Source organism: Pseudorasbora parva, chromosome 23 (genome assembly GCF_024679245.1).
Source record: "Pseudorasbora parva isolate DD20220531a chromosome 23, ASM2467924v1, whole genome shotgun sequence".
NCBI classification, from domain to species: domain Eukaryota; kingdom Metazoa; phylum Chordata; class Actinopteri; order Cypriniformes; family Gobionidae; genus Pseudorasbora; species Pseudorasbora parva.
The window spans coordinates 32,480,369-32,502,371 of NC_090194.1; the positions used below are offsets into that span (position 1 = coordinate 32,480,369).

Genomic DNA, 22,003 nt, shown 5'->3' on the forward strand with positions numbered 1-22,003 from the left:
CTTTGGCTTTGACGGTAATTACGACCACTGAGTGGCAAAAAGAGGAAGCACTGGTTTACAGCATGAAGGCTGCGAAAAACACATCTAAAACAGGAGAGCTTTGAGATTGATTTGACAAGAAATCTGAGGTAAATTTTTACAGACTGCCAAAAGCTACAGAAAAAAAGCAAATGGATCGCTGAAATTTACAGAAACAATTGGACTCCAGGCAAAAATGTGGATTTGCAGTTATCATTTTGAGTCAAAATGTTGAATTTTGGGGTAAAATCATACCATATATATTGTATTGAAAACTCATCAATTAAATATTTATTTATATTCTGCGTAAATTGGATGTTTTTAAGCAAACACTGAAAAAAAATACAAGTTTTAGGGCTGGAGTATGACAACATTATATAGACCTACCTATATGGGAACCTGGACCACAAAACTAGTCATAAGTCACACGGGAATATTTGTGAAATATACCCATGTGATGTATTGTATGGGTCAAAATTATAGATTTTTCTTTTATGCCAAAAATCATTAGGATATCAAGTAAAGATCACGTTCCATGAAGATTTTGTGAATTTATTTATTGTGAATATGACTTAGAAATCATGGAGGGGTCTGAAATTGTCATCGTAGGTACATGTCCACTGTGAGAGACATAATGTAAAAAAAAATCCAGAAATCACAATATATGATTTTTTAACTATTTATTTGTATGATACAGCTGCAAATAAGTATTTGAACACCTGTCTATCAGCTAGAATTCTGACACTCAAAGACCGGTTAGTCTGCCTTTAAAATGTCCACCTCCACTCCATTTATTATCCTACATTAGATGCTGCTGTTTGAGGTGGTTAGCTGCATAAAGACACCTGTCCACCTCATACAATCAGTAAGAATCCAACTACTAACATGGCCAAGACCAAAGAGCTGTCCAAAGACACTAGAGACAAAATTGTACACCTCCACAAGGCTGGAAAGGGCTGCAGGGAAATTGTCAAGCAGCGTGGTGAAAAAAGGTCCACTGTTGGAGCAATCATTAGAAAATGGAAGAAGCTAAACATGACTGTCAGTCTCCCTCGGACTGGGGCTCCATGCAAGATCTCACCTTGTGGGGTCTCAATGATCCTAAGAAAGGTGAGAAATCAGCCCAGAGCTACACGGGAGGAGCTGGTCAATGACCTGAAAAGAGCTGGGACCACCGTTTCCAAGGTTACTGTTAGTAATACACTAAGACTTCATGGTTTGAAATCATTCATGGCACGGAAGTTTCCCCTGCTTAAACCAGCACATGTCCTTCTTAAGTTTGCCAATGCTGGGTCTTCCAACATGACAATGACCCGAAGCACAGCCAGGATAACCAAGGAGTGGCTCTGTAAGAAGCATATCGTTCTGGCGTGGCCTAGCCAGTCTCCAGACCTAAACCCAATAGAGAATCTTTGGAGGAGGCTCAAACTCCGTGTTTCTCAGCGACAGGCCAGAAACCTGACTGATCCAGAGAAGATCTGTGTGGAGGAGTGGGCCAAAATCCCTCCCCTTATGAAAGGAAAATATATTTACCAATATATTACTTCAAAATATATTATAATATATTGTAAATACATGGAATAATATATTGATGGTATTATACAATATATTATATATTCCTGTAATATATTGCAAAATATACAAATGATTGCCGCTTTCATATATTGCAATATATTGGCGAAAATAAATATTAAATCCCATATATGTGAATATATTGCCTAATGTATTACATGATATTTTCCAATATACTGCAATATATTTTTGTTTCGTTAGGGTCCTGAATTTATGTTATGTTTTGTTTACGTTTTGTTGTGTGTGTGCGGGCAGTCGTCCGTGAGGGGCTGCCCGCGGTTTACTTTCATTTTGTTTATTTATTTTGAATTAAAGTTTGTCAAACATTCGCCGGTTCCTGCCTCCTTCCTTCCCAGCTAAGAATGTCGTTACAATAATATTTAGTACTAGTGGTAGTATGCATTGCTAAGGACTTAATTTGGACCCAGACAAATATTATCCTATCCTAACAAACCATACATTAATGGAAAGTTTATTTATTCAGCTTTCAGAAGATACATAAATATCAATTTTTAATAAATTGACTCTTATGACTGGCTTTGTGGTCCTGGGTCACATATTGTAAAGCGTTCACTGGCAAATTTGCTTTGTGTACTTGCCCAGCATCAAAATCAGGCATATATAAATGTCAGGAAACATGAATCCTGGCTGGATATTTATATCCATTGATCACTGGATCTTTGGTAAGTTTTAAGGAACACTTATATCAAGTCCAAGCTTTAACTTAAACAGAAAATTTTTGTTTTACGTGTTTTTGCATTTTTCCCCTATTAACTCCATTTATGCAGCAGCTATTTTGCCACTCAGTCCGGCTTGAGGGGACCTGTTCCGGTGGGAAATTGATGTCAATGCATAAGCCGTACCCTCTATAGCAGGGGTGGGGAACACTGATCCTGGAGGGCCACGCTCTTGCAAAGTTTAGCTCCAACCCTAATCAAACACACCTGAAGCTATTCAAGGTCTTCAGGACTACTGGCAGGTGAGGGTTTGTCTTTAGGGTTGGAGCTAAACTCTGCAAGAGATTGGCCCTCCAGGACGTTCCCCCAGTGTTCGAACTATATCGTGGCCTTTGGGGGAGCCCACTTTTCGGGTGTGTGTGTGTGTGTGGGGGGGGGGGGGGGGGGGGGGGGGGGTGTGCGCGTGGAAGAGAAGACGTGTATATTCCTTCACACACTGGTGAACGGGTCAATCTATTGCTTAATGCATTGCGGAGACTCTTAATATACAATTTACAAACATTAAAGAACATCTTTGATTTTAATGAAGGAAGAAAAAACAAGAATTGATAGGTCAAAAAGCCCACAAATAGTCTATAAACAAAGCATCCGGCTGTCTTTGAGTCGTCATACAGAAGAATACCATAATTCCTCCATTTAATTAACGTTAGTCTTATTAGGACATCGATAGTCGCGCAGACCTATATCAACCCAGCCACAACACATAATTGGGAATAACATGCCTTATCACAGAATCGACCACAGAGGCATGGGGTCAGCTTCCTTTGCTGTTCTTCCAGAAATCCAAGATCAAGAAGTGGATATTCGTTTTAGTTTTTTCTACGAATCTTAGCGTTGACATGTACTAAACATGAGTGGAATTTGCACCGCAGCGCCACCACACCTTGATGGTCATGACAAGAACAGCATGAATAGCTATCTTTATGAGAAGCACCTGGCTGCAGCCTGCAGATCGAGGCGGGGTTGCATGTGGGGGCGGGGTTGCACGTGTCCCCCCGCCCACAACTCGTCTCATTGGTTAGTGCCAAAGTATGACGTCGATTGAGGCGGGGTTGCACCTGGAGCGGGACTGCACGACTCGTCCCGCCCGCAACTCTTCTCATTGGTTAGTGGCGTTCAAGTCTGACGACGTTACGGCAATCAGGAAATGCGATTAATAACAATGTCCTGAGGCAGTATATGTTCAAGACAGCATGTTTTTAGGAGACATTGATATTCTGAAACACAGTTGTAGGCCTACTAATAAACATATTAGGGATATTATAACAGGTGAAACAGCTACTCATAAAAGTTTATTGTGGAACAGTGTGTTTAGAAATATAAACTGGAATAAAGCTTGGTGTATTTTTGAAGCATACTGCTTAAATAATAAAGTAAAAGAAGTTACATTTAAATTTTTACATGGTATATATCCAGCTAAAAGTGTGATAGAGAGGTTTAATTTAGATATTGATTATTCATGTGATTTTTGTTCAATAGAAAAATTATATAGTATTCATCTATTTTGTTATTGTATATACACAAAGATTTTTTTGGGTAGATGTGGAAAATTTCATTAGAAAGAAAACAAATGTTATATTTAAATTAAATAATTTTGATATATGTATATTATTCCAATGGATGTAATAATAATAATAATAATAATAATAATAATAATAATTTCACCTTTATTGTTCAACCTTTTATTATTTTGGGAACACAAAAAGAAATGGTCAAGATCCAAGCCACATTTTATTCATTTTCTTCAGGAGACTAAGGACTATTGCACCAGTTTGAATAATATTGTGAATAAAAAAGAAAGAAAGACTTGTAATATTCTTAATGAATATACTTTTTTTTAAATTAATTTATCAAGGTTTGTACACTCTGGCCTTTTTTTGTTTCATTGTTCTTTTTTTATTTTATTTTGTTGTATATATGTATTAATATGTTTTATTTGTTGCATATTACATGTTTTTTCTCGCAATAAAAAAAAAATATGTTAATAACAATGTTTATAATTTCTTATACTTATGAAGTACTATCATGTATAAAACAAAACTGTGCATCCGTTAATTACTTATACCTGGTGATAATATATAGTATCAAACACAACACATTGTAAATTGGTTAATTTTTGGAAAACGTTTTATGTATGTAGACTACTTTCCTAACAAGGTTAGGTTACTGCTTTTGACTTTTCACATCGCAATGTTACAACCCCAAATCAGAAAAAGTTGGGACAGTATGGAATGTGCAAATAAAAAAGAAGTGATTTCTAAAATTACTTTGACTTGTATTTCATTGCAGACAATATGAACACAAAATATTTCATGTTTTGTCTGGTCAACTTCATGTCATTTGTAAATATGCATCCTTTCCTGTCATTCAGACCTGCAACACATTTCAAAAAAAGTTGGAACAGTAAAGCATTTACCACTTTGTAATGTTGCCCTTCCTTTTCACAACACGTAAAAGACGTTTAGGGACTGAAGACACCAAGTGATGATGGTCCATCCCAGATGCCTCCGAGCCCAGAGAACGCTTCAGAGGCGCTTCTGGACACTGTTAACATAAGGCTTCCTTTTGGCACAGAACAGTTTTAACTGGCATTTGTGGATGTAACCACGTATTGTGGTACTTGACAAAGGTTTGCCAAAGTAGTCCTGAGCCCATGTGGTGATATCGCTTATAGATGAATGAATATTCTTGATGCAGTGCCGCCTGAGGGATCAGAGATCACGGTTGTTCAGCTTAGGCTTGCGGCCTTGTCCTTTACGCACTGAAATTCCTCCAGATTCCTTGAATCTTGTAATTATGTTATGCACTGTTGAATGTGAAATATCCAAATCTCTTCCTATCTTTCTTTGAGGAACATTGTTTTTAAACATTTCAATAATTTTCTCACGTATTTGTTGGCAAACTGGCGATCCTCGGCCCCATTGCTCCTAAAGGATTAGATCGTTCTTGGATGCTGCTTTTGTACCAAATCATAATTTCAATAACCTGTTGACATCACCTGTTTCAAATCACATCATTATTTAACCCTTTTACCTCATTACTAGCCCTAAATTGCTCCTGTCCCAACTTTTTTTGAAATGTGTTGCAGGTCTGAATGACAGGAAAGGATGCATATTTACAAATGACATGAAGTTGACCAAACAAAACATGAAATATTTTGTGTTCATATTGTCTGCAATGAAATACAAGTCAAAGTAAATGTAGAAATCACTACTTTTTTTATTTGCGTTTTCCAAACTGTCCCAACTTTTTCTGATTTGGGGTTGTGCAATGCAATAGTTTAAAATTATTTTTGTTAATGTATATTGTTTATAACAATATACATTAACTTAATTACTTATTTGTAAGTTATTTCTATTGTTATTTCCATCTTATTTGGTTAATATAATTATATTTTATATATATCTTTTATGGTACACGCATCATTTAAATAAAAGTTTAATATTCTCAGCAAGTCTTAGGATGTTATTAAAATGAATAGATTATGGATTTACTTAATAATGAAAAGGGTTAAAAAAAAAATACCAGCATGGTTTGTATAACAACATGCCAAGACAAATAGTTCATTGCACACACACACACACACAGCTTCTCTATAATTCAATTCAAGAAGCTTTTGGCATGACAAAAAAATAAATTTTGTATTGCCAAGGCATTGAAACGTGTGTAATGTATGTATTGCGTCTGAACTCTGTGTGTTTCTCTACTGTCCACCACAGTAACCTCAGCTCAGTGTGTGTGTGTGTGTGTGTGTGTGTGTGTGTGTGTGTGTGTGTGTGTGTGTGTGTGTGTGTGTGTGTGTGTGTGTATGTAGGCTATGTGTATATATTATATATTATTATTATGATTAATGTTCATATATGTATTTTTAATTATGTTCATAAATTCCTAGCTTTGGCAATATTATATGATTTACATTCATGCCAATAAAACAAATCTGAATCTGATCTATATCTGAAAGATATAGAGAAATAGAGAGATATTATACATCGTATATAATGTATATGTTCAGTTGTTACATGATTTCTGTATTACATGTTTTATTTATTGTTATTATTATTTATTTATTTTATCATTAATATTTTATTAAAATGTATTATTTTGCTATATCTGCACATAGCCTACTATGTATGTCTTTTTATTTTAGTTCTATTATTATTACTAATATCTCTAAATATATTCAGATGTTACAAATCATTTTTCTATTGTTTGAATGCCTTGGCAATACAAAATGTATTTTTTGTCATGCCAATAAAGCTTCTTGAATTGAATTATAGAGAAGGGGTGTGTGTGTGTGTGTGTGTGTGTGTGTGTGTGTGTGTGTGTGTGTGTGTGTGTGTGTGTGTGTGTGTGTGTGTGTGTGTGTGTGTGTGTGTGTGTGTGTGTGTGTAGTTGTATATACAAATCCCACCTTCTTTATTAGAATTAATTAAACGTTTTTTATATCTCAATAACATTTAACTATTTGTCTTGGCATGTTATTCATATACAAACCATGCTGGTATTTTTACCCTAACCCTTTTCATTATCAAGTAAACCCATAATCTATTCATTTTAATAACATCATAAGACTTGACATTCTTGCTGAGAACATTAAACTTTTATTTATATGTTAATGCATGCGTGTAACCATAAAGAATACACTAAAATAACAATATAAACAACCAAATAAGATATATAACTTACAAATAAGTTATAAATAAATAATATACAGTTTACAAATAATTTAAAACTATTGCATTGTAACATTACAAATGCGATGTGAAAAGTCAAAAGCAGTAACCTAACCTTGTTAGGAAAGTAGTCTACATACATAAAACGTTTTCCAAAAATTAACCAATTTACAATGTGTTGTGTTTGATATATTATCACCAGGTATAAGTAATTAACGCATTCACCGTTTTGTTTTTTATGCATGCTAGTACTTCATAAGTATAAGAAACGATATTATTAATCGCATTTCCTGTTTGCCGCAACGTCGTCGTCAGACTTGACGCCACTAACCAATGAGAAGAGTTGCGGGCGGGACGAGTCGTGCAGCCCCGCTCCAGGTGCAACCCCGCCTCAATCGACGTCATACTTTGGCACTAACCAATGAGACGAGTTGTGGGCGGGGGGACACGTGCAGCCCCGCCCCCACATGCAACCCCGCCTCGATCTGCAGGCTGCAGCCAGGTGTACTTGATCTTTATGGAAGTGAATTAGATTTAAATTGCCGTCATGCATGAATTAATTATATATTTTTAGCAATTTTACATATAATAATCCACGATGATCACATTACAGAAAACTGAAATTGCACCTCAAAATAACACGGTGTCAATATTTTTGAGACCCCCCAAAATTTCTCAAATCACGTTTTCAGGGGAGCCCATGTCTTATTTAGGGGAGCCGAGCTCCCCCTAGCTCCCCCGTAGTTCGCACCCTGCGTTCCCCACCCCTGCTCTACAGTAACGATGCCCAGCAGTCACAAAAATCATACTAAGCAGATTTCTGTTGGCCAACATGGTGAATTTGTGTGACCAACTTGAAACCTTTGTGAAACCTGAGTGGGTAAATATTTCGCCCCGGGCAAAACTGCAATTTGCATCGATGCCTGCAGTTTGCCGAACAACAGTAAATGTGACTTCAGAACACCTTAACTCAAAATGATAATTCAATCGAATACTTCCACTTTCATTATATAGCTCTGTTTTTTTTTACTAGTACATGTCAGTATCTGTCTAGATTTGCTGATGAATCTTCTGAGATACATAAGCAATAAAGCAATCTGCAAGCAAAACATTTCCCTCTGGGTGTGTCAGCACATCTAATGGAGGGGAAACATCCAGCCTCATGCATGCAAATGCCATAATTACAAGTCAGTTTCACTCCTTTTCCTCATTTCCTTTAAATGTTTTTTATATTCTTTTGAAAGTGTTAAATGTCTGCATTAGGCTATATCAGATTGCACATTTTAGCCTATATATCTTTTAAAAACCATTCAGCTCAGTAACACAGGAAGACATGTCGCAAAGTTTTGGTTGAGAGGAGAACTGCTTGTGGTTGTCAGGAAAGATCTCTCAACTGATACTTTTTATAAGCTGCGTTCACTTCCTCTTCGTGCATTCTGCCCATTTGACTTCACAGCCTCGTGAGCATGCAATGTTCATAGTTTGTGACGGTGAGTTAATGGTTTCCTTTATGAGTTCTGCGTGTTGTGTTTAAGGCATCTCGTTTCATGTCACTTTATCAGATCTTTTTCAGCTCTACATGCAGTCAACATTTCCTTTGCATATGTGACATAAAACCACTTTCACTTTTTTGCAAAACAAAAGTGATTTTTAAAGAATGCTGTGTGATTCGAACTGATTAATCCATCGAGCTCTTTAAAGACACATGTAAACAGTTATTTTGCAAGTTAACAACAAAATATTTGCAGAAGTAGCCAACAGAGGAAGTGCAGTCAATTCGGTTTAAATGTAACATTTTTCGTGCAATGACTCAAGAGTGATGCGGCTGTCAGTCAAACGGGCAGTTGTGCTCTTGCTAACCGTGTTCGTAGCGTGTACTCTAACTAGGACTCTTTATCGAGTGCTGGCGTGCCACAGAGAGTTTCCTAGAACTCATATGGTGTCCGTACTGACACGAAACTGGAACCAGACAAAGTATCGGTATAATCAGAAGACACCAATGGTGTTTGTGGGTGGGGTTCCACGGTCAGGGACCACCTTGATGCGTGTCATGCTAGACGCCCACCCTGACATCCGCTGCGGGGAAGAGACGCGGGTGATACCCAGGATGCTGTCGCTGCGACAGGGCTGGGGGAGGCAGACTGAGGACCGCTTGGCCCTGGAGGACGAGGGAGTCAGTCAAGAGATGCTGGACGCTGCAACCACTGCCTTCCTACTGGAGGTCATCGCGCGTCATGGAGAACCTGCACGAGTGCTGTGCAATAAAGACCCCTTTACTCTGAAGAGTGCAGTTTATCTGTCACACATTTTTCCCAAGTAAGATATCTCCCTTTTAGAAGATTTGTTTTTATGCTAATTAAAAAGTTATAGGCCTACACAAATACATTTACAGTTCATTAGTCATTAACAGGGCCACACAGGATTTTTTTTTTTTTTTTTGGTGATATCTGCGCAGAATTTTTTGAAAAATCTGCGGAATTATACGGCATGGTTTTAAATGTGTTAAAGATCGACAAATATTGGAATTGAAAGCATTAAAAAAAAAAAACAAAGCTCCAAGCAAAGCTTGATCTCTCTTATTGCATGGCAGGTTACATCCACTTAAAGATGGAGGCAATATTGATTTATTATTTTTTTGTAGATAATTCATTAAATAAACAATTTCATATTCAACAATAAAGCAAAATAAATAAATATCTAGGCCTACTGAAGTAAATAAATGAACTATTTTTAAAAGCTATAAGTAGGCTACTCTTTGTAGACAGGTGACATTTCCTTAGCTCCTCCATGATCAATTTTATTTTAGATATTTTAAAATATTACTCTCTCACTAAAAAAAATATTCACACCAATAAGTGCAGTATCAATACACTGTTAACTTTTTTTTTAGCTTACTTAGTTCAATTGTGCAAACTCGTTGCCTTAATCCCATTAAGTTGCTCTTACTTAAACTGTTTAAGTTTTGACAACTTAATTCTATCTGAGATCTGAGGAAGTGTAGGCTACTCCCATAGCGACATGAATTAAATAATTGCTTAAGTTGACTATTTTTGGCTTTATTTTTCCATTTGTCTTTTGTCAGTATAACCCCAATAACGACAACAACTAAAATTGTAAAAGAAACATATAATAATAATAAAAAAAATTCTGTGTGTGACTCACGCATGCTGTTATTGTCACAGATATAGTGGGATTATATCGACCCAATTAAAACTTTATGCCATATCGCCAATGTCACGTGATTTCAGCAGTTTGACACGTGATCCAAACTGCTGAAATCATGCGACATTGGTGATCCGAATCATTGATCGATTCACTGATTCATGGCCGTTTGAATCTTTATTTGAGATTTAAAAACAAATGTGGAAGAGAAGACAATGCTGAATAAAGTCGTAGTTTTTGTTATTTTTGGACCAAAATGTATTTTCGATGCTTCGAGAGATCCTAATTAACTAACTGATGTCACATATGGACTACTGTGATGATGTTTTTTTTCCCTTTCTGGACATGGACAGTATAGTGTGCATACACTTGCATACGCTCTCGGACTAAATATAAAATATCTTAAACTGTGTTCTGAAGATGAACGGAGGTCTTAAGGGTGTGGAATGACATTAGGGTGAGGAGTTAATGACATCAATTTCGTTTTTGGGTGAACTAACCCTTTAAATTGATCAAAAGTGGCAGTCAACACTTTCACACTATAACCAAAATTTTAAATTCTTTTTAAATTTGTGTTTATTAAGGGTTAGAGTCAGGATCTAGAAAAAAAAATATTATGGTAAGCAGCACAAATAATCAGAAATGTTTCTTGAGTAGCAAATCACCAAATTAGAATGATTTCTGAAGGATCATGTGACACTGAAGACTGGAGGAATGATGTTGAAAATTCACCATTGCATCATGGGAATACAGGTCCTTCCAAAAAATGTGCATATTGTGATAAAGTTCATTATTTTCCATAATGTAATGATAAAAAGTAAACTTTCATATATTTTAGATTCATTGCACTCCAACTGAAATATTTCAGGTCTTTTATTGTTTTAATACTGATGATTTTGGCATACAGCTCATGAAAACCCAAAATTCAAAATCTCAAAAAGGTTCTCTAAACAAGCTATTAACCTGATCATCTGAATCAACTAATTAACTCTAAACACCTGCAAAAGATTCCTGAGGCTTTAAAAAACTCTGTGGGAAGGAAAAAGTGTGGCAAAAAACGCTGCACAACGAGAAGAGGTGACCGGGCCCTGAGGACGATTGTGGAGAAGGACCTGACCTGAACCCCAGAGAGAATCTGTGGGATATTGTGAAGAGAAAGTTGAGAGACGAAAGACCCAACACTCTGGATGAGCTTAAGGCCGCTATCGAAGCATCCTGGGCCTCCAGAACACCTCAGCAGAGCCACAGGCTGATCGCCTCCACGCCACGCCGCATTGAAGCAGTCATTTCTGCAAAAGGATTCCCCACCAAGTATTGAGTGCATAACTGAACATAATTATTTGAAGGTTGACTTTTTTTGTATTAAAACACTTTTCTTTTATTGGTCGGATGAAATATGCTCATTTTTTGAGATAGGAATTTGGGGTTTTCATGAGCTGTATGCCAAAATCATCAGTATTAAAACAATAAAAGACCTGAAATATTTCAGTTGGAGTGCAATGACTCTAAAACATATGAAAGTTAAATTTTTATCATTACATTATGGAAAATAATGAACTCTATCACAATATGCTAATTCTTTGAGAAGGACCTGTATATTAGGGTAACATGGGAAAAGATGTCCTCTTTAAAGGGATAGTTCACCCAAAGACAAAAAAGTCATCGCTTACTCTCCCTAGTTCACCCACGAATGAAAATCAGCTCATGATTTACTCACCCTCAAGTCATAGGTGTATAGGACATGCTTCTTTCAGATGAATACAATTGAAATTATATCAAACTTTTTCTGGCTCTAAGCTTTATAATGGCAGTGACTGTTGGGTCATTTTTGAAGTCCATAAAAGTGCATCCACCCATCATATAACTGCTCCACACGGCCCTGGGGGTTAATAAAGGCCTTCTGAAGTGAATCGATGTATTTGTGTAAGAAAAATATCCATATTTAAAACTTTATAAAGTAAATTATCTAGCTTCTGGCGAATCGCCTTCCATATTCAACTTGCGGAGAAGTGTACAGTGGCTTTTGTATAGGGCAGAGAAGCAAGTGCATTCTGGGAGTTGTTGTCTTTCATCCACATGAGCCAAAAGTACATTTTCTGGCTTTTCTCAGTGTAGAAGGAACCAAATTCAAAACTTTAATTACACATTTCTACTACAATAATGACCCAATTCAATACAAAGCTTAATGCTAAATCATTGAAGTAACCCTATAACTTTCACATAATACAGTCACAGGTCACTTTGTCATTTAGCGCTACTGTTTCGACTGACTAAATCTCACAAATGCTGATAATCAGATGAAATTACAAAAAATAGCATAACCATTCAGATATTGTAATCTATGGTCACGGAAAAAAAATAGGTGGGGGGAGGGGATCATCTTACTCTGATTTACCTTACATTTTAATATATATTCAAATTGAAACATGTCTAAAATAAATGCTTTGCATTTTATTGTTTGCTCAAATTGCAGAAATATCCTTTAAATTTCATCACATTTTACTCATTCCACCTGCCATAATCTATCCTTTTAGCTCGAAATTCCTGCTAATGCTCCGAGACGGTCGGGCGTCCGTGCATTCTATGATCTCCAGGCGAGTGTCTATCGCTGGCTTCAACCTGTCCAGCTACAGGGACTGTCTGACTAAATGGAGCAACGCTATCGAAGTGATGCTCTCCCAGTGTATGGCGGTAGGCCAAAAGCGGTGTATGGCAGTCCGCTATGAGGATCTGGTGCTGCAGCCACGAGCCACCATGCAGCGTGTGCTGCGTTTTCTGAAATCTCCGTGGCATGAGGGTGTGCTTCACCATGAGGAGGCCATCGGCCAGCCAGGAGGGGTATCGCTGTCTCGGTAGGGTGGAAATACATTTCACATTTTAGACCTTCTGCTGTTTCTTGTCAATACTCACTTTTCACTATGTTTTTAAGAACCGAACGCTCCACGGATCAGGTGATCAAACCTGTTAACCTGGAAGCTCTCACACGATGGGTCGGCCACATCCCAGCAGACGTCCAGGGGGACATGGAGAACATCGCCCCAATGCTCCGTAAGCTGGGCTACAACCCCAACGCCAATCCCCCAGACTATGGCCAACCGGATCCGGAAGTGGTCAACAATACTCAAAGGGTAAATTTGAACACAGAATGTGTGCATTTCAATTCATTCAGTACAGCTCAAAGATCAGAGTTTCTACACTCATAAAATAAAAGGTTTTTTATCAGTTTTGGGGAAGCTACTCTAAAACTGTAGTTTGACAAGCTACTCATAAATGAAGACAATATCGAGTCAATACCCTTCAGAAAAGGTAGTTATCTACACTACAAGTTACTATCAAAAAGTAGCTAGCTACATTGAAACTACTTAGATTTTCTTTTGAAATAACATTGTATGTTACAAATAACTGAATAATTGTTTTGAGTTCTTTTCGATTGACAGATTCTTCACCAAAGCAATTGGCACCAAGCACAGCATTGTTCATCTTTTAGTTTCATTACTATGGAAGCTTGTTTCCGCCACAGAATAAAAAAATAAAAAGGGTAATTGCGATAGTTTCCCTCACAATTCAGAATTTTTTTCTCAGATTTGTGTGGTATTAAGTCGCAATTGGGTGAAAAAAAGTCAGAATTGAGAGAGATACTTGCAAACTCGCAATTGTGACTTTATATCTCACAGTTCTGACTTTTTTCTCACAATTCTGACTTTAGATCACACAATTCTGACTTTATATCTCCAATTCTTACTTTATGTCTCACAATTCTTACTTTATGTCTCACAATTAAAAAAAAAACTGAATTGTGAGATAAAAAGTCGCAATTATCTATTAAAATATTTTATTATCTGGTGGAAACAAGCTTCCATACATTAAAAAACTATGGCGGGACAGATTAAACTATGACGGGTCATCATAAAATCAGAAATAGACATTAGTGCAATAAAGCAGGGCAATTAATCAATTTAAAAAGGTTATTCACCTGGATGTAAAAAAGTGTAACCTTCACTAGTAGTTAGTAGTGTCGCCTTTGTAGTGAGCTACTGCCCAACACTTGTTCTTTAGCATCTGGTTCCGTGATTAACAATTAACATCCATTACATAAAAATAAAAAAATAAAAAATCCTTTAGATTTTTAAAAAGTAAAAAATGGTTCTTTAAAACTAAAAGATTCTTTGAGGAACAAAAAAATGGTACTTTAATGACATTGTTGTGAGAAAAAAAAAACTTTTAGAACCATAATTTTTAAGAGTTTGTAGCCATTTGTAAATGTAATCAAGCAATTTCTCTGTTTTTTCCCTTAGGTGTTGAGAGGAGATTTTAAAACTCCCACAAGCCTGAAAAGATGGGCACGTGAGTGAATGCTTGTTGATTGTTTAACATACTTTTGAAATACTTTTTTTAAAACACTTACATTAATGGCAAGTGTCATTTATTTGAAAGAAAGACAGCACAAGCACGCATTTCAGACTAAACAGTTGATGTAAATATGTTTGTTAGGTTTGAAATGATATAAATAAAAATTGTATATGATTTTGGACATAGATTGTTTTCACATAAATGTCCTGGCACTGCTTTTTAATGGCAGTGACCGTTGCCTCGTTTTTTTAAGTCCATGAAACTGCATCTATCCATCATATAACTGCTCCACACGGCCCTGGGAGTTAATAAAGTTCTCTTGAAGTGAAGTGAAGCAATGCGTTTGTGTAAGAAAAATATCCATATCTAGAACTTTATAAAGTAAATGATCTAGCTTCCGGAGAATCGCCTTATTCAACTTATTCAAAAAGTGTAACGCCTCTTGCAGATTAAAATGCTTACGCTATATGTCTGACCAGAGCATTTTTAATAACAGCTATTATAAAGCTTGGAAGAGCCAGGACATTTTTATATAACTCTGATTGTGTTCGTCTGAAAGAAAAATGTCATATATGCCTAACGTCTATGACTTGAGGGGGAGTAATCATGGGCTAATTTTAATTTTTGGGTGAACTAACCCTATGGTGAACTACATGTGTGGTTACGGTTAAGTCGGTTTCAGTTGATTTAAGTGCAAAAATGGTTAGTTAGAACATTTTGATGCATCGCTTGTGTGCAGATGCCACTTAATTGGAGTTTTATCTAATGCAATATTATATGTCCCAATACTTTCTGCGCACTGTTTAAGTAGCCTATATATTATGATACTGTAGCCTGTTTTTTTTTTTCTTCCCATAAACCATGCTCATTTTAAAAATATTTCTTGTTTGACAGGTATCGCCAAAGATAAATTCTAAAGGAGGAGGAAACTGAACAGAGTTTAACTGCAATATGTTCTTGTGTTCAGCATTTGGTTGACTTTACCATTTACACCTTAGAGGCCTTTCACAAGATCACAAGAAGAGCAACATGACGAGGAATAGTGTCATTAATATGCAAAAAACTGTGATTATATTCCTGTGTCACCTTAACAAGTAACTGAATCTTAATATAGGCTAGGCCTACTTAATATAATGTACCACAATGTTGTAATGCAATGCCTCAAGAAGAACATTAAACACTGGACAGATATCTACATGTTTACATACTGATGTTCTCAGAGTATACAGATAGAAGACATCATCATTCTCCTGAACATTGCAATTTCATATCTTGTTTTAGGACATGGGAAGCGTGACGTTGCGCTTGGTGACGCACAGAATGTTGTTGCTATGCTAGCGCTCATTTTCTTGACCTAGTTAAATGGAGACTACTTTTCCTAGTGCCAAAACACACATTTGTTTTCATCAGTGTTTCCAAAAGTGCATTATATTATTATTATGTTATATAATGTAATAATATAATATATATAATATAATGATATATATTATCATTATATTATGTTATTTTGATCTCAAAACATTTGGGCACAGCCGACCGTGTGCAGCACATCATATCACTCCGCTGGTCTCCCAACCTCACCCTGAACACACCAAATAAATAGATACATATTTTTAAGTCCACAAAATTAATTTATAAAACGCATATTGGTATATGTTCAACATAAGATGTATGTCCTTGTTTTCCATGAAACCATATTTTCAAATCCAATAACTACAGCTGTTTAAATAGTGCGTTGGGCGTAGCGGTGGAAGGATACAGCGCGTTCTGTATAAAAACCCAGAGCTTTTGTTTTGAGCAGTTAGATTCGCTCCCGTGACGAGAGGACAGAGATTCATACACTCCGCGCTCTTCCAGAAAAGAACATTTGTTTGTAAGTACGAAGTCAAGTATACGCAAACGACGCTAGACATATTACTGCTTAAAAATAACAGTATTTGATTTGATTCGGAAGTCTTTGTCGAATATATGAACGTATATTTTTGAAAAGGCTAAGGCGTTAGCTTTTATGGTAGCCGGCCTGGTGGTTTCTGATGACCAAACTTGTTCTTTTTGTTGTTGTAGCTCAGTTTAATTATTCACGGTTAGTATTTTAACCGTGTACTTCGATGAATTTGGTATGTTTTGTTCGACGTCAGTAATTAGGCGGCGAAATAGGGCGGTGAAGTCGTCGAATCTCTGAATTCATCTTGGCATTCCAAAACCTTTGTCAGCCGTCGAAACCACTTCAAATGATTTCTCTGAACGAATTATAAGTCGTTTTGCTAAGTATGTCTTTATTCCGTTTCAATATTTTTTTTGGCCATTTTGTTAATGTCGCCATTTTGTTTTCAATCGCCATTTGTTAAACCTGACTCACCGCTGTGTCAGCACTCGTGATGGTGGTGAGCTCACCTAACTTGTTTTTTGTTGTTGTGAGGAACATTCTAGCAAATTCCCAGGCTTGTCTAACAATCCTAAATGAACATACAAGTTTACGTTACTCCTTTATAGAGAGAGACATTAACGCTTGTTCTGACGGATTTTTATTTTTTGAAGAGCAAATTGGTTTTACTTGCCTGACGTAACAAGTTGGCTCGATTAACTACAATAACTAAGAAATCACTATAACGTGAAAATTGATTTAATTACATTTAGTTAAAGTGGCGGTAGTGGTTAATGATCTAACTTGCTGACAGTAACTCAAGGTTGCGCTGTTGAGGCTCACGAAGCCTCCAAGGGGAAATCGAAATCAATGAGCACAATCTTATATCCATATGCTAGTTGAGCAACTACCATCAAGATTGAAAATGTAACCGCAGCACTCGTTTCATTACTGATAAAACATTTTGGATGATTTGGTTGAATCAAATATATTGCTTCAGAATATTAATTATATTTATCTGGCAATTGACTGGCCGAATGACAAGCACAACAAGGCTTTGAGCCCTGATTTTTAGCGTTTCACCAATGCAATATGCTGAAATTAATTTGACTCTCTTTGCTTTCTAGCGTAAAGATGCAGATCTTTGTAAAGACGCTGACTGGAAAGACCATCACTCTTGAGGTGGAACCAAGTGACACCATTGAAAATGTCAAGGCCAAGATTCAAGATAAGGAAGGCATTCCTCCTGACCAGCAGCGTCTGATCTTTGCTGGCAAACAGTTGGAAGATGGGCGCACGCTGTCTGATTACAACATCCAGAAGGAATCCACCCTTCATCTGGTGCTCCGTCTGAGAGGTGGTATGCAGATCTTTGTGAAGACCCTGACTGGCAAGACCATCACCCTTGAGGTGGAACCAAGTGACACCATTGAGAACGTCAAGGCCAAGATCCAGGACAAGGAGGGCATTCCTCCTGACCAGCAGCGTCTGATCTTTGCCGGCAAACAATTGGAAGATGGCCGCACCCTTTCCGACTACAACATCCAGAAGGAATCCACCCTTCATCTGGTCCTTCGTCTGAGAGGTGGTATGCAGATCTTTGTCAAGACTCTGACTGGCAAGACCATCACCCTCGAGGTGGAACCAAGTGACACCATTGAGAACGTCAAGGCCAAGATCCAGGACAAGGAGGGCATTCCTCCTGACCAGCAGCGTCTGATCTTTGCCGGCAAACAATTGGAAGATGGCCGCACCCTTTCCGACTACAACATCCAGAAGGAATCCACCCTTCATCTGGTCCTTCGTCTGAGAGGTGGTATGCAGATCTTTGTCAAGACTCTGACTGGAAAGACCATCACCCTTGAGGTTGAGCCCAGTGACACCATTGAGAACGTCAAGGCTAAAATCCAAGACAAGGAGGGCATTCCTCCTGACCAGCAGCGTCTGATCTTTGCCGGCAAACAGTTGGAAGATGGCCGCACGCTGTCCGACTACAATATCCAGAAGGAATCCACCCTTCATCTGGTCCTTCGTCTGAGAGGTGGTATGCAGATCTTTGTCAAGACTCTGACTGGCAAGACCATCACCCTCGAGGTGGAACCAAGTGACACCATTGAGAACGTCAAGGCCAAGATCCAGGACAAGGAGGGCATTCCTCCTGACCAGCAGCGTCTGATCTTTGCCGGCAAACAATTGGAAGATGGCCGCACCCTTTCCGACTACAACATCCAGAAGGAATCCACCCTTCATCTGGTCCTTCGTCTGAGAGGTGGTATGCAGATCTTTGTCAAGACTCTGACTGGAAAGACCATCACCCTTGAGGTTGAGCCCAGTGACACCATTGAGAACGTCAAGGCTAAAATCCAAGACAAGGAGGGCATTCCTCCTGACCAGCAGCGTCTGATCTTTGCTGGCAAACAGTTGGAAGATGGCCGCACGCTGTCTGACTACAACATCCAAAAAGAATCCACTCTTCATCTGGTCCTTCGTCTGAGAGGTGGTATGCAGATCTTTGTCAAGACTCTGACTGGCAAGACCATCACCCTTGAGGTGGAACCAAGTGACACTATTGAGAACGTCAAGGCCAAGATCCAGGATAAGGAAGGCATTCCTCCTGACCAGCAGCGTCTGATCTTTGCCGGCAAACAGTTGGAAGATGGTCGCACACTGTCTGACTACAACATCCAGAAAGAATCCACTCTTCATCTGGTGCTCCGTCTGAGAGGTGGTATGCAGATCTTCGTCAAGACTCTGACTGGCAAGACCATCACCCTTGAGGTGGAACCAAGTGACACTATTGAGAACGTCAAGGCCAAGATCCAGGATAAGGAAGGCATTCCTCCTGACCAGCAGCGTCTGATCTTTGCCGGCAAACAGTTGGAAGATGGCCGCACCCTTTCCGACTACAACATCCAGAAGGAATCAACCCTTCATCTGGTCCTTCGTCTGAGAGGTGGTATGCAGATCTTTGTCAAGACTCTGACTGGAAAGACCATCACCCTTGAGGTTGAGCCCAGTGACACCATTGAGAACGTCAAGGCCAAGATCCAGGACAAGGAGGGCATTCCTCCTGACCAGCAGCGTCTGATCTTTGCCGGCAAACAGTTGGAAGATGGCCGCACGCTGTCCGACTACAACATCCAGAAGGAGTCCACCCTTCATCTGGTCCTTCGTCTTCGTGGGGGCAATTAATTTGTTTGAGTTTAATATATAAGTCTTGAAAATTATCAGACCAATTCCCATTTCCTTTGTTCCTATTAATCATTCAATAAAGTTCTGGCATTCCTGATTTTGTTGTCTGTCATCTCTGGAGTCATTTACAGTTATATTGAATATATTTTTAATACACTACAAATTTAAGTTTAAATTCTTCAAATTTATTTCTGTATTTTGGGTAAGCCCAACTTAAAATGAAATGTTGACTAATTGCTCGTATTTGCATGAAAGATGCATTTAATTTGGGTCTTTTGTTGGGCACAATGTTAACTGAAATCTAAAAATAAAAGTGGTTCTAATGTCTTGAGGGATGTTCAGTCTCAATAATAGAGGGGTTTTCAAACAGGACCTCATTGGATTGATTGGTAAGTGTATATACAAAAGTTAACAAGCACATAACAGTATTTCTATAGGATGTCAAATTTCATTATAAAATAAATATGCCTTAAAGGGCTAGTTTTAGAAAAAATAGAATTTGATGGTTATCTGCTTACCCAGGGGCATCCAAGATGTAGGTGTGTTTGTTTATTCAGTAGAAGACTATTTTATGCATGTTGACATGCATTATACAAGCAATGGTTGGAGTTAAAAATCTTAATTTGTGTACTAAAGAGACATCCTGTATGCCCTAGTGTAAGCAGATAAACATCAAATTTTAATTTTTGGGTTGGTAATCCCTTTAAATGTACAGGTGGGTGTTTTGTTTTTTATATTTGGGTTCCATGGCATCTAAAACGATACTTTATTTTTCTTGAGATTAGAAAGACCCTGAGGCAGTTCTGAAATGTGCCATAATTCCTCTGTGACAGGTTGCAATTATTATACTGGCCACACGATGTCGCCAGAGGTCAAGCAAAAAGGCTAGGCATTGTGACCCTTTTAATACTATTATTTTTTGGATGTCTGTTTTGGCTTTCTTTTTGATGTCTTGTCCTACCCCTTGAAACATGGTGGGTAATGATGAAATCAGAGTAATATCAGGTGCCCTCATGAAAATCCTTGTGCAAATATCCTTCAGTCTAGGTTGCTTGAGGGCAACTGTTATGGTTTATTAACGTGCTGGAAAAAACGGTTTGCCCTTTATAGAACATGGACTTCTTGTACTATTTGCACAAGAGAACAGCTTGAAGCGTATAATTGGGCTGATCACATATTTAGCCTAATGGTCAAATTGTCAATTGAAGGTAAATAACCATTATCTAACATGTTTTGCCAGGCCTGGCTCCAGCGTTGAGATACAGTGTGGGCCTAGACTTTTAACATTATATTTTCCTCTTTAACAAAACTTAATTTTATAACAAAAGAGGCAGGTCTTAAAAGGAACTCTGTATTTGCAGGTCTCAATGAAAAGCTTTTCTACGGTTTCATTCTGGTCCAGATTTTTATTTGCCCTGCATTTTTTTTTTTTTTAGGTTTTAAGTTTATGCCTGGTAACTTAACCCTAACCACGCTACAAATGACTAGACAAACTAGAATATCATTATAGAGTAGCAAAAAATACACAAAAATGTATATATACTTTAAGGTTGTGTTGGGAAAAGTTACTTTTAAAAGTAATGCATTACAATATTACAGTATATATATATATATATATATATATATATATATATATATATATATATATATATATATATATATATATATATATATATATATATAAGAATAATTAATATGCAACATTTGTGACTATTTCTGAGTACAAGTTTTACCTACATTGTGGCCTATAATCTGACAGTATTTACTTAAAAGGGGGCATATACCTGCTGGCTATTTAAAGATGTAGTAGTTAGTAATTAATTTAATTACTTTTTAGAGTAACACAATACTTACATTAATTGTTGTCATAGAGGGACACTGACAGCCGTGATAAAGCTTGACACAATAGCCTTGACATGGTAGCTATATCTTTTAGAAGCTAAGATTAAAATGATATAACTTTATAATGCTTCACACAAACAGTTTAGGCAGTATGACAAAAACTCAGCATGAATAATATAAGACATGTTAATATCTTTTTTTATAGTATTTTTCGCAGAAGGAATGGTCATGTGGTGTCTTTTTGTTTTTTGGAAAGGATTAGAACCTGCACTCAATATAGGAACTGTAAAAATGTCACTTAAAGCTACCTTCCGTAACGTGAAGTAATATCTAGCTTCCACCAGATCGGAAAAAACGTAACTGGTGTGCAGTGTCCTAAGATGTAAGCATTTTGAACTGCAAAATGGCCGTTACACTTTTTCTGTAAATGTATACGGAAGGCAATCTGGTATAAGCTAGATATTTTACTTTATAAAGTTTTAAATATGGATATTTTTTCTTACACAAACACATCACTTTGCTTCAGAAGGCCTTTATTAACCCCCTGGAGTGGTGTGGAGCAGTTATATGATGGATAGATGCACTTTTATAGA

General features: G+C 37.4%; 2 protein-coding genes across 2 annotated transcripts; both read left to right on the forward strand.

Moving 5' to 3' along the window:
- The first annotated feature begins 8,405 nt into the window (after positions 1-8,405).
- On the forward strand, positions 8,406-15,632 carry tpst2 (tyrosylprotein sulfotransferase 2). Its single transcript, XM_067433056.1, has 5 exons — positions 8,406-9,316; positions 12,697-13,014; positions 13,092-13,290; positions 14,458-14,506; positions 15,407-15,632. The coding sequence occupies exons 1-5, from the start codon at positions 8,820-8,822 to the stop codon at positions 15,427-15,429; spliced, it is 1,086 nt and encodes a 361-aa protein (XP_067289157.1). The 5' UTR covers positions 8,406-8,819; the 3' UTR covers positions 15,430-15,632.
- Positions 15,633-16,250: 618 nt separating this feature from the next.
- ubc (ubiquitin C) lies at positions 16,251-19,665 on the forward strand. Its single transcript, XM_067433656.1, has 2 exons — positions 16,251-16,385; positions 17,504-19,665. The coding sequence occupies exon 2, from the start codon at positions 17,511-17,513 to the stop codon at positions 19,566-19,568; it is 2,058 nt and encodes a 685-aa protein (XP_067289757.1). The 5' UTR covers positions 16,251-16,385; positions 17,504-17,510; the 3' UTR covers positions 19,569-19,665.
- Positions 19,666-22,003: the final 2,338 nt, after the last annotated feature.

Bases quoted from the DNA above. Each gene is read 5' to 3' on its own strand.
- tpst2 (XM_067433056.1), top strand. From the start codon at position 8,820: ATGCGGCTGTCAGTCAAACGGGCAGTTGTGCTCTTGCTAACCGTGTTC. The intron at 9,317-12,696 runs GTAAGATATCTC...CTATCCTTTTAG, and splicing joins CTGTCACACATTTTTCCCAA to CTCGAAATTCCTGCTAATGC. The intron at 13,291-14,457 runs GTAAATTTGAAC...TTTTTCCCTTAG, and splicing joins TGGTCAACAATACTCAAAGG to GTGTTGAGAGGAGATTTTAA.
- ubc (XM_067433656.1), top strand. From the start codon at position 17,511: ATGCAGATCTTTGTAAAGACGCTGACTGGAAAGACCATCACTCTTGAG.